This window comes from Pristis pectinata, chromosome 3 (genome assembly GCF_009764475.1).
Source record: "Pristis pectinata isolate sPriPec2 chromosome 3, sPriPec2.1.pri, whole genome shotgun sequence".
In the NCBI taxonomy this organism is placed as follows: Eukaryota; Metazoa; Chordata; class Chondrichthyes; order Rhinopristiformes; family Pristidae; genus Pristis; species Pristis pectinata.
In genome coordinates, this window is record NC_067407.1 from 35618724 (window position 1) to 35632210 (window position 13487).

Below are 13487 nucleotides of genomic sequence, written 5' to 3' on the forward strand. Positions count from 1 at the left end.
GTTCACCGTTAGGAAGGCATTCTTAGTTAGTCACCAAGGTTTAAAAGTAGCATCCAAAAATGCACCTTTTATCCACGCCCTACTATTTTATCCTCAAATTAATGATTTAATCAAAAGATGTAATTGCACACTGGCTAAGCTCAAACATTGAGCAAAACACAGAAGAGATCAAGATTAAAAATAATTGCCATATCTTTGATTATTTATAATGAGGTACCAATAATCCAACAGATCCTACATATAGATGGTAAATAGGTGTTTCACAAAACCAAATAGTGCATTCTTTACAAGTCTTGACAGACCCATAACATTGTCATCATTTTCTATTGCAATTATGCTATAACTACTAAATGTTGCTATATTTTCTGAACACATTTCTTAATTTATTTTCTTACAACTACATGACGTATGTTACCTTGCAAAACTGGATATGAGGATTCTTCAGGTCCAGCTGGAACATATTTCCGACAAACGGCAGATGAAAGGGACCAGGTGGAAAATTCTTGGGAACATGACTATGGAGAGCATCAAACACGAACAAGGTAACAAACAAAACTACTGCAAGAATCAACACCTCTCTTGACAACAGATTTATAAAGGAAAGATTCTGTGCTTCCATTCTAGACTAGCACTGTTGTGTAGTCTCTCCAACAGATGGAAAAGCTCTTCAGAAGAACAGCTGCCAAGATCAGATTACCCAACTTCCAAGATCACTAAACTATCAGCAGCCCTCTATCACACAGGAAGTGACAGAGACTCAGAGCACAGTCCTTGTACATTTAAAAAGTCTGCAACTGTCCTGATAAGACCCAGACATAAAACAGAGATGCTTCTACTGTTAATTGTACTTCCTGATAATCTGCCGCAATGAAAACAAGGACAAACTTGTTTTCCTTTGAGATTGTCCACTCAGCATTCTTGTTTTGGTTTGGCAAGAACTAATGAATAATACAATACAGCTGGAACTCTGCCAAATTACAAAGTTTACTTGATTATCAAGAAGGATATTAGTCATTCAAATAGTAGTGCAATGGACATAACATGAATTAATTGGACATTTTTAATTTGTCATAGTTTAGAAAAGTACCTATTATTTAAAAATGGAAATCAACTCTGTTGAAAATACTTCCGTTTCAATTATTACTCCAGTTCATTCAAGGTTTGCCACTTCATATGGATTGTTTTTAAATTCATGTTCTACTGCCAAGTTAAGCAGTCACCCTGTGATATCACCAGCAAGAAATGTTCCAGAACAGCTCCGCTGAGTACAAGGAGATTGATAAGCCAGTTCCAAGGTTGAGTACAACCCTCTCCACAACCAGACATGCTAGGTTCCTTCGGTTACTCTTGAGGTGATGCTGGTGAGCTGCCTTCTTAAATGACTGCAGACCTTCTGGTAAACATATCCCCCCGTGCTGTTGGTGTATGATTTGGAGGGGAACCTGCAGGTGGTGGTGTTCCCATACACCTGCTGCCCTTGTCTCTCTTATTGGTAGTAGTTATGGGTTTGAGAGATGCTATTAAAGTGGCCTAGGTGTGTAACTGCAGCATTTTAGATGGTAAACAGAGCAGCCACTGAGAGCCAGTGGTGGAGCGAATGAATATTTAGGATGGTTTAAGGGGTATCAATCAAACAGGTTGCTTTGTCGGGTTCTTGAGTTATCGTTGCTGCATTCATCCGGGCAAGTGGAGAGTATTTCATTACACTCCTGACTTGTACCTCAAGATGGTAGATAGGCTTTAGGGTGTCAGGTGATGAGTTACTCTCTGTGGGATACTCAGTTGTTCACTTTCCCAGGCTGAGTGGCTCTAGATAAACTTTTCAAAACGCAGATCCCATTATGAGCAATGAAACTGACACAAGGTATCTCACTTCTGTTCCACCTGGAAGAAGCCCACCCAGTCACAGGGAGAGCATGCGCATCTTTCACGGACTGCACCAAAGATCAGGATTGAATCCAGGTCATGGGGCTGTGAGGTAGCAGCTCAACTAACTGTGCCACTGTGCTGTTTAACTCTGACCATAGCATGCTGCTTCAGCCTTTTAGCAGGCACGGAGCCCTGTGTTGTAGTTCACCATGCAGGCACCTCATTTAAGGTACACAGGTTGCCGCCCTGACTTGTTCCTCCATACCCTTCTCTGAACATGTGTTGGTGATGAGTGGTGGGAGTCTGCAACTCACTGCCTGAAAATAGAGGCAGAGCACCTCACCATATTTAAAAGCTACTTGGATGAGCTTTTGAAGAGCCATAACTTTCAAAGCCATGGACCAAGAACTGTGAAATGGGATTAACCTAAATGCATGACCCGATGAGTAAAATGGACTTCTACCATCCGTGAATGTCTATGATTCTATGACCATGACAGAGTGAGGGATGTGCCATATGGGCAGACCACAGGATCAGAAAGAACATTTTGTTTTTCCACCATCAGCAAGCTGTCCCAAAACTAATTGCACAAGTCTGACCTTGGGTACTCTCCCCCTCAGCATTCTGCTGATGAGCCAGGGACGTAAGAATGCAGCAATGGGAGGAGACAACAACAGTCAACAAGCAAAGCAGGAGAAAGGACTCATCTTCCTATTGTGTTTTGCACCACGCAGATGCTGTGGGAGAGGGTGTGGGGACCTGATTATCACTTTCCATAACAGAGGTCAGGCTCATCACCAGCTCCCGGACCTACACATCTACAGCAGGCACATCCCCTTTGCCCGCTGCAGGGAATTAGCAGGCTTGCAGAGCTGGTAACACATGGATGATAGGCACTCTGGATGATTCTGACATGACATGGGGCCAGCATGTGTAGGAAGCCCCCATTGTGGTAGAATCGACAGCCAACAGATTGAAAAGATGTGAACAGGGCATCAGAGGTCCACAGCTGAGATCCATGAGGAACTCCTCCAATATTTGTGAGTCCTGAGTTCAATGGATCATCATTTCGGCCTGGATCACAGTTGGGCCGCACAGTGACAGTTTCCAAAGATAGGTGTATGATGTGGTCATCATACAACATAAACCAAGGTGATCTTGGATTGGGATCTAGCAGTAATTCTTGTCACTTTGCCATCCTGGGCTAAGGCAGTGGGCGTGACAAAAACAACTGAGGGCACAAAATTTCTGCTAAAATATTTTGCAGAGAGGAATGTTGCGATGTGTTCATACTTGTGAGTAAAAGAAACTGGAGGCACCAAAGGCCTGTTGACACCAATGATAAAGCCACAACCGTAAGCTCGAAGGCTGGACAACTGGTGTCAAGAGCAGAAAATATCTAATGGCGTAAGGAGCGGAAAGTATCGAGATAAGATAAGATAAGATAAGATCAGATCAGATCAGAAAAGATCAGATCTTTATCAGTCACATGTACATCGAAACACACAGTGAAATACATCTCCTGCGTAGCGATTTTGGGGGGCAGCCCGCAAGTGTCGTCACGTTTCCGGCGCCAACATAGCATGCCCATAACTTCCTAACCTGTACGTCTTTGGAATGTGGGAGGAAACCGGAGCACCCGGAGGAAACCCACACAGACACGGGGAGTGCAACCTTATAAATGTTATCCTTACATTTGAGAACATCATGTGACACTGCACAGTCAACTTGAGAAACAGTTTACAACTTTGTTGAGGTTTAATGCATGGTTTGACTGACACCAGTCAATGTGACCGTTCACTCTCTCACTTGAAAGTCTCCACACCAAAATGAAGGACACACCTTCATGTAGAAATCAAGCTAATTGTTTCATGGCTCATGTATTTCATGGATATTGGGTTAGAGCATTCAAAATTGTTTCAATACTCTAACCCAATATCCATGGAATATATGAGACATGATTTGATCCTGGAATGAGCGCTTTAAGCAGAGGCCAAATTGATTCAGCATATCTAAGAGCAATACATCGAACACACACACGAGGGCAGACCTGAGCAATGTAACGGTAAATTGAAAACTCATCAGTTGGGACATGGTATAAAATGCAAACAGGCTAAAGTAACTGTAAATATGTTATTAATCAGAGTAAATCTACTTTCAATGAACAGGATTAAAAATGGCACAACTGCTCATGTGCTTCCCCTCCTGAAAAATGGCCAGCTGAGGGAATGCATAGTTTTTGCATCCATGAACACCCTGAGCCCACTGCTCCCCCGTCCCTTGTCCTCTCCTCTTCCTCCCATTCTTTCCCCTTCACTCTCAACCAACTGCTCCAGGTGTGGATCACTCTGTGCAGTACGTCGTGACTTCTGTCCTGAAGGCTTTGTGCACTGCTTCTCCTTCCATTTTACCCAAGTGAGACTAAACTAAATGTCTCTTAAAAGAACCTGAGATGGTAAATAGCAGGTAATACTGATTGTTCAATAGTCAACCTGTTTGAAATCTTCACTTGATTGAATTATTTTATAAGTACAAGGGTTGAAGAAAGGAATGTACTGGATATATATATCGACTTCCAGAAGACTTTGATTAAGTGCCATTTAATAGTCCATTCAGCATGATTGAAGCTGATAAGATTAGAGGAGCAGTAGCAATGTGTATACAAAGTTGGCTACAATACAAAAAGAACAGTGGTGAACCATTGTGTGTCAAGGAGATGCAAGTTTAACCTCAATAAAAGATTGACATAGAAGTGTTGTCAGGAATCCCTCATCATTCAGAGTCACAAATTACCTGTAAACCCAGACATTCTATTTTTCAATGTTAAAATTTCTGTTTGTAATAAGTCTCACTTGAACGTTTGAAGGGAAATGAGGCATGGGATACAGGCCACACATGGAAGTTGCGCTTTCAATCAATATCTTTGCTATCGAATAGAAATATTGTTCACAATTTAAAGATTGTTAGAAGACAATGGAACTCACATTAAGAAAAAAACCCAGAAAATTTAGGCTCTGCAATTTTTCACATTTTTTAAATAAGATTTTATTTTTCTCATAGTTAATTCTGTGCAAAATGTTTCGACTTGGCTTGATGTGAAAAGTCATTGCCCAACCACTAATTACATCAACATGGCAAGAAACTATTCCTCAGAATTCCTCACCAGTTTTCGAGCGTACTTTCTGAGGTTAATTAAACTATGTTTTTATAATTACAATGCATGGACCTAATTGTTATCACAACTGGCTAATCTCTGGTTAAGGTTGTGGTAAGGGTGGAAATCCGACTTCATATTAATCAGTTTCTCATGTAGCAATCAGTCTCCCAAGCAGGACAAGTGCATCTGCCCTACCAGACCACCAGTAAACTCAAAGGGATTAAACTCACTAGACTGTTACCGAATGTAGATTCATTTGAATGCCAGAGAGCCTACTCAAAGGTGTCAGACTATATAGAATGCCAGGGAACTTGGATTTATTGAACACTCAAGACTGCCAGACAGATGGGTGTGCATGCGTCAAATAGCCAGCAATACTAGATGGATGAACAGACATTTAGTCAAGGAAATGAGATGGACAAAATACAAAGTAAACCAAGACACCACCAACCCAGCGTCCAGGATGCTAGTTGGCCACAAAACATGGTGGGCAGTTGTAAGTCGGCAAGGCACAAGAAAGATGATTTTGTATCAGCCAAACAACAGGTGGTTATTCTGGTGTACAACCAAATCCAGAATCAATTCAGATATTTGCATATTAATCCAATACATCTTATACAGAATGCTTCAAATTTCAAAACCTGGTTAATAAAATTTCCAATAATCGATCATATTGTCTCATTAGTATCATTAACGTACACCCACCATTTCCCACCCTCTTGACTACTGAAAACTAACTTCCAGCTCACTCTTTCCCACTTCTGAAAGGTCACAGACCCAAAATTTTGAGCGGTCCTTTTTCCACAGATGCTGCCTGACCTGATGGGTTTTTCCAACATTTTTAGTTTTTGTTTCAGATTTCCAACATATGCAATTCTTAAAATATGTTTTACATACCCACCACATGCATGTTCAATCAGGCAGTGATTCTTCTGCCCTAATTCTGAACAAATGCCTTTCCACAGTATATTTCATATTTTACACTTACCGGGTTCATCTAATCAATGAGTCTACCCTCTTCTCTCAGTTGTGTTCCCACAACTGCTGACAATTTCCCTTCATGCTTTCCATTTATTGGAGTGGTGGAAGATCTCCTCTCTTTATATAACACCCCCTCTCAACTCAGGTTCCCCTCTTCATCCTTACACCATCAGCCTCTTCAACCTCACCTTTCTATCCGGTACATGAATGGTCAGTGCAACTTCTTGCAACTTCACACTGAACAGGAAAATTTCATCGTTTCTTTCTGCCACTTTCCACCCTTCACTTTTCCGGGGTCCATCTCCATCTCACTCAACTTCTCTATCTCCATTTCTGGAAAATAAACAGGTATCCACTGGCACTAATCACAACATGCCAACAAGATAGATCCATGTCCATCTTTCTCACATTCAGACACCCATTTTACTGCACTGCCCCTAGCCATTAGAAAAGTTAATGAGCTTTTCTATCCAGCTGTTTCTCTGTCATTAACAGTCGGAGCATCTTTGCAATAAACTCAAATGGAAGGGATGTGGTCTGAGCAGTACATAAACAGCACTCGTCATTCATTTTAAGCCTGTCTCAAAATGATAAAGTGGAAGAGATATTATTTTTAAAAAATAAGACCGTGTCGCCCAGCCAGATTTTACGGTCTTGTTATGGTGCTGTGCCTATGCGTTGGCTTTATGGCATTGCAGGCCCAGTCAATGCATGGGGCCCTTCCAGGAGTGATCAAATTGCTCCAATTGCAAGTTCTCGTTTTAGAAAGTACTAACTTACCAATGAACTCGACAGCTTGATGCAGGCAGTGTGCAAGCAGGGACTCACCGAACATTGTTTGTGCAGTTTTCCTCCCGCCCTGTGTCCTCGCAAGATCCACATCAATGAAAATAGGTTGCAGTGGTCATTTCAGTGAACGGACCAGCGATTCATCCATTAATGTGTTATGATCAGTCTGTCACTTTGTCCACGTTGGCCACCTTGAATTTAGCAGGTTCTAATGAAAGATATCTGTCGGGGAGTCCCGTAATGCCTGTGGAGCCAATGCCTCCCCCTGCAATTTGCTGGGCAATGTAGGTGTTGTGCTGGGATTTCCTCCAGTAGCCTTTGTCATCCTCCTGCTCCTCATCTCCCTCGGGCTCTGGATCTCCATGTTGCTCCTCCTTGGGCACTGGCTTCTCTCTTCAGATCACTGGGATTTGCAGCTTGAAGCCTTTGTATTTGCTGGGACCCCCAGAAAAATGTCCCAGCCTGTCAACATCTCCTTATAACTCAAGCTTTCCAGTCCCGCTACCATCCTTGTGAAGCGCTTCTGCACCCTTTCCAACTTAATAACATCCTTCCTCTTACTGGGTGAGCAGAACTGCCCACAATACTCCAACTGTGGTCTCACCAATAACTTGTATAGTGAGAACATAAGGTCCCAACTCCTGCAGTCAATGCCCTGACCTGTGAAGGCACACGTGCCAAATGCCTTCTTCATCACCCTGTCTACCTGTGTCCCCACTTTCGGGGAACTATACACCTGTACCCCTAGGTCTCTTCATTCTGCAACACTCTTCAGAGCCATACCATTTACTGTGCAACTCCTGCCCTTGTTTAACCTACAAAGACCTTGCACATGTCCGAGTTAAATTCTATCTGCTATTCTTTAGCCCACTTCACCAGTTGATCCAGATCCCACTGTAATTTTAGATCACCCTCCTCACTGTCCACTAAACCACTAATTTTAATCTAGTTAAAAGATCTTTAATTTAATTAATCTTGTTTTTTTAATTGTGTGCTTTTAAATTATTCCAATTAAATGTCTTTGTTTTATTATTTTTTAAATTAAGTTTAAATGATTTCTTCTGAATTTCAACATTTACAACAGTTTTTGATTGTTACTGAAATTCAGAAACATTCAGCGCTTCCGCATTTCCAGCTTAGCTGGCTGTCGTTTACAACGACTGTACATGAGCGTTGTTCCAGTCTTGCCCACATGTTGGAGTTAGGTCAAGGGAGGACATGTTGCCACACAGTACCTCACTGGGACCCTTGGACATAGACCCACACTTGAAGTTTGCATTGGGGAACTGTGCAATGTAAGAGCAAATTTCATAGGGTTATAGAGAGATACAGCACAGAAACAGGTCCTACGACACATCGAATCCATGATGACATTAACCAACTATTGACACGAATCCCAACCTAACCTTATTTTTTTTATATATTTCTTCACATTCTTATCAACTCTCCCCAGATTCTACCACTCACCTGCACACTAGGAGCAATTTACAGTGGTTAATTAACCTACTAACTCACAAGTGTTTAGGATGTGGGAGGAAACTGCAGTACCCAGAGGAATCCCATGCAGTCACAGGGGAAATGTCCAAAGTCCACACAGACAGTACCTGAGGTCAGGAATGAATCTGGATCTAATAGTTGTGACAATACTGAGCCATACCACTGGTGTTTACCAGTTTGCGCCAGCAGCTTGCTCACAACCACAAATTTTGGGTCAAAAAGGGGTCTGGGGAAAATGCTGTACTGGGCTCATTCAGGGGGCTGGACTGGAATTGAACCTGTCTTACTGCATAGAGCCAGGTGCTTGCCCTTCTAAGCCTTTCTGCTGGAAGTGGGCATCATCCACCCACCTACAGTGTTCTCAACAGGACTTCTGGAATTTATGCAAATAACAAAAACACCATTGCATCTCTTTAACCAATCAAGTTGAAAAACTGTTAATTTGTCGTGCAGAGTCTTACCCAGGAAGCATAAGAAAGATTAGGGAATTCAAGGTCATATCATGAACAGGAAGTGATACACAGAAAGGTAAAGAAAGATCAGGTTATTTAAAACTGAGAGGTAAAAGTAGCAAATAACAAAGTATAATAAATTACATTTTATAGATTTTGTTAATCACTAACAATAATTAAAATTTGAAAAATGAGTCTCCACAGAAGAAAATGTTCAATGCCAGAGAGGTTATTTCACTTTTATTAAAACACATCATATTATTAAAAGGATATTTACTCAAGGTCTAAATTTACTGGTGAATTTAATTTGTGAGAACCAGATTCCACCTTAGAGAAGAATTTGGACATAAACTTTTTGATTTATGCATTTAATTGTCCATTGCTGTGGTCAGAAGCTGTTGTCCAATTTCCACCCAGCAATGGGAAGCACTGTTAGCTCTCTGCTTACTTCTTTATAGAAACATGCTTTCCCATTCCATAGATTGCTGCCTGATGCACAGGAGTTAGCTTTGCTTTTGTTCTCAGTTGCAAACTTTTAACACATTAACAAAAAGATATTTCTAAAATGAGATGTATTCCGACCTGCTGGCACTTTACTTGCATACAATCTTCAGATTACAATATCAGGTACATTTTACATATCAGGGTTCTCAGAGCGTTATTCCATATTGCAAAGGATACAGCTGGAAGCCAGATATGGGATTCATTGCATACTGCACAAAATACTTGGAAGGTGATGCATGCTCTCCTTACAAATTGTTGCCTGACACGTTAAACATGATTTCCATACCCCAATTCCAAGTTCTTACTGCACTCCCTGTGCAAGGAACGCTAAATTTTGAAGTCTACTCACAACAATCAAAACAAGGCCTTCATATGACCAATTAATAAGAATAAGAAGGATATACACAAACTAATAATATTCATTTGAAGTATCTGCAATTGCTTCACAGATTGGTGTTAAAAAGTCGATGCCTTTGCAGTAAAGATTAAGAGAGTGACCTTAGAACAGAGGTAGTACAAATTTGCTTTCATAAAAGATTGGAGAAAGAGAGTTCCAGATCTTTGAGCCTGGATGGCTGAAGCTGAAAGTGGAATGGATGCACAAAACGCTGGGAATAGAGAAACAGAGCATGGAGAGGGCAAGCCAATGGGGTGCCGAGGAGAATGCAGATTTAAAGATTTTAAGTTCAATACGTTGAGGACCGTGAGCTGATGTGGATCGTCAGGACCAAATCTCGATGACTAGGTGTTCGTGCAGAACAAGGTGCACGTGGCAGCATGTTGCACATTCGAGCTGGTGAAAGAAAGGAGGCAGGAAAGAGTTCAGTGGAGCAGTTAAATATCAAAGCGATGAAGCCATTCTTCTTTTAAATTCAGTTATGGATGTGGGCATAGTCAGCAAGGCCAGCATTTAATGCTCACCACAGAGGTACCCTTGAGAAAGTGGTGGCAAGGCATGTCCTTGAACCACTAAAGTCCTCATGCTGAAGATATACCAACTGTACTGTTGAGTAGGGAGTTCCAGGATTTTGACAAAGCAAGGAGTAGCAAAATATTTCTGAATCAGGATGATATGAACTTGGTGGGGAACTTCTTGGTGGTGATGTTGCCATAGAACTGCTCCTTTACTCCTTCAAATTAGATAGAGGCCGTGGGTTTGGGAAATGCGATCAAGCAAGCCTTAGTAAGTCGGAGTGATGATTTTGTAATGATGCACATTAGAATCAAGATTTGCTGATAGTGGAGGGAGAAAATGTTCCAGAGTGGAGGATGTGGTGACAACCAAGTGAGTTACGTATGTGGGATGGTTTTAAATTTCTTAATGATGAGGGAGCTGCACTCATCTAGCCATCCATCGCACCCCTGATTTGTGTCTTGTAGTAAGACTTCAGGGAATCAAAATAGGTGTCATGCATCACAATGTACCCTGTCTTCAACTTGGTCAATCCGGTTAGGTTTCTGGAATTTGTCTTTCCAGTTATCTTGATGATCGGGGATTTAACAATAGTAATTCTGTTGAATGTCAAAGACTGGTGGTTAGACTTTCTCTTGTAGATGTTTTTAACCTGGTGCTTATGCTTTGTGAATGTAACTTGCTACTTACCCACCCAGAGCTCAGTGCTGTCCAATTTGGATGCAAGCATACACACACGGTATGAATCTCAGAGGACCTTCAAATGAAACAATACAATTTGAATTTGCATGGAGGGATGATTGTGGATTAAGCAGTTGAAGATGTTTAAGCCTGGGACACTGGCCTGACTCTGCACTGATGTCCTGGGGCAGAGATAATTGGTCTCTCATGACTGCAAATGAATTAATGACTCCAGTCAATCATGAGTTTTTCAGCTCTTTTCCATTGACCTCAATATTATCCTCCTGCACTTTCCATGCTTAAGACGCAGTGGTTTGGACAGGGCATGCAATATAGAAGTAAGCATTTTTGAAGTAATCTGTTCCAAGGTAATAAATGCTCTGATTGAGATTATGAGAGAGGGGGATGGAGTTAGCCGCTGGTGAAGAATTTATAGCAGGACGAATTTGCGAAGTTCATGATGTTGGTCTTCTCAAGATATACTTGGAGGAAATTAATGCTCATCCAGAAGTGAATGTCAGACAAATAATCAGAAAGCATTACGAACCAGCAACAAAAGAAACACACTGAGTCATGATTCAGTGTTAAAAACTATTTTATTAATCACAGCTTATGATAATATGAAAAATAAAAGTAAAAATGTTAGTATGTTAGAATTCAAAAATGTTAAACCTTGAACATTAACCCCAAAAACTAAACTTTTTGTGTGTGTGTGGCAAAGTCCCAAACTCCAAGTCCAGGAATGGTTCTTAAAATTCAGTTCCGCAAGCCATAAGGTGAAACATGAGCAAAGGCTTCTTCAACAACCACCGTTGTCTGAAGATGAGATGTAGATGTAGAGAAACAGAGAGAGAGTAATTATGAAATCCAAATGTTCCACGATGGAACCCAAACGACACTTCAGTGTTTACTCGGTAGTGACTTCCTCACCCCGAAAAGCATCCGAATCGTGGCCGTCCACACGAATACCTGTTTCCTTCTACAGGTCAGCAACAGAGTGAACTCCACCGGATTACTTCCAATTTCCATACATGGATTTCAGTGGCAGACACAGTTATTGTTTCTCATCCATCGATAGAGAAAACTAGCAGGCTGGTGTCTCTCTCCCTTCTCTCTCTCTTTCTCTCTCCCTTCCACTCCTCTGCAACAACGTCATTACGTCCTTTATCTTCTATTGACGTAAGCACGCCCCACACACACACACACACACACACACACACACACAATCTTAAAGGGACATTCACTGAGTCCGTAACAGAGAGAGTTAAGATGTGAATGATTAGATGTATTATAACGTGTCATAGGCATCTATGTGCAAACTGGCTTACGTTTTCAGATGATGTTATCAATGAACAGTAGTTGGATGGGAAGGTGAAGGGGAAAGAGCGAATGGTGGCTCGGAGGTTCCGAACAAAACAATGTAAAGAGAAGATAAATGTGTGTTATTAGCTTTGATTGACAGGAATAGCGCCACATAAGGGCTGTCCCAGAAAGAAATACTTCAGGAGAGTTAATGAGAGTGAATGTTATTATCAACTGTATCGAATGTTTGCTTTTCTTGTGGTTCCACAAAATTTGTTAGGACATTGTTTAAAAGTGAGATATCCTAGAGAACTTGAGTCAGAGGAAAAGAGGATGCAGAGCCGTGATGAAAGGGGAAGGACAGAAGGCTGGCTTGGGGAGCCAAGGTACTGCATCAGCCAGTGGACACTACTGCAGTCTTGGTTCAGCGCAGAACTGCACATATCTTGTATGGCTGTGGGCGATGTGTCACATTTATAATGCCGTCAAGACTTATCTCGACACCATCAGGAACAACAAATTTAAACTTCTGCATTAATGAAGTGAAGAAAAGGAACAATTCCATTCTAGCCAATGGTTCTCCCATGCAGTTGCGTTTTCCTGTAAGTGAATAGACATGCGAATAAGATAATTACAGGCAAGTGGAATAATCATTCCGTTCGCTGGTGATGTGAATAAATGTTCAAGCACTTCAAGGCTAAATTCCCCGCAGAATCTCCTCTTTCTTTATATACTTAATCACAACATCATTTTAGGGGCTGAAGTATGATTCTTGCAGTCAGAGGTCCCTAAAAATATTCAGATAATTACAACTTCACAAACAGGGAAGAGCACTAAATCCAACAAACAGCAGTTCCTGCCATGGACTGACTCTGGTCTGGAATTGAATGAATTGGATTGGCAATTCCCTCGGAATGCACGACTGAGATTAGAAGGGAATGGAGCCTAGAAATATCGTGCTTGGTTTCCACTATGGACACCATTAAAAATATGAATGGATGTATGCTTTATGCAAGTGCATAATGTGAAGTCAGCTTAGCTGAAACTTTTTAAACACACATTTATTTTGATTTGTATCGATTATAAACAGGAGCTGTCAAGCAAATCCATTAAAAATCCATCCTCTGATAAGTCCATCAGTTTTATTATTTTATTTATTTATAATAATAATTTTATTCTTATCTCACAAAGCAGTGGGAGGAGATTTGTTATCTGAACAGGGTAGCAGGCACAGTAACAGTCACAGTATTGGAGAAAGTGAAATGGTTACACATTCTGGAGCTGCACTTGCGACCTCGAAAGCCAAAGATTATTCATGTAGAACATTTCCTGAAAGGATTAC

At 41.2% G+C, this 13487-nt stretch overlaps 1 protein-coding gene across 7 annotated transcripts in view; it reads right to left on the reverse strand.

Moving 5' to 3' along the window:
- LOC127568814 (cytochrome P450 2J2-like) overlaps positions 1–13487 on the reverse strand; it is a 56273-nt gene that overhangs the window by 21673 nt on the left and 21113 nt on the right. The window contains exon 9 of one of the 7 annotated variants that reach the window (XM_052012999.1): positions 11421–12745. The exons of the other annotated variants lie outside the window; for them this stretch is intronic. Coding sequence (XP_051868959.1) covers positions 12570–12745 — 176 coding nt within the window. The 3' untranslated portion in view covers positions 11421–12569. Of the gene's footprint in view, positions 1–11420; positions 12746–13487 lie in introns of those variants that run through there. 7 annotated transcript variants of the gene reach the window in all.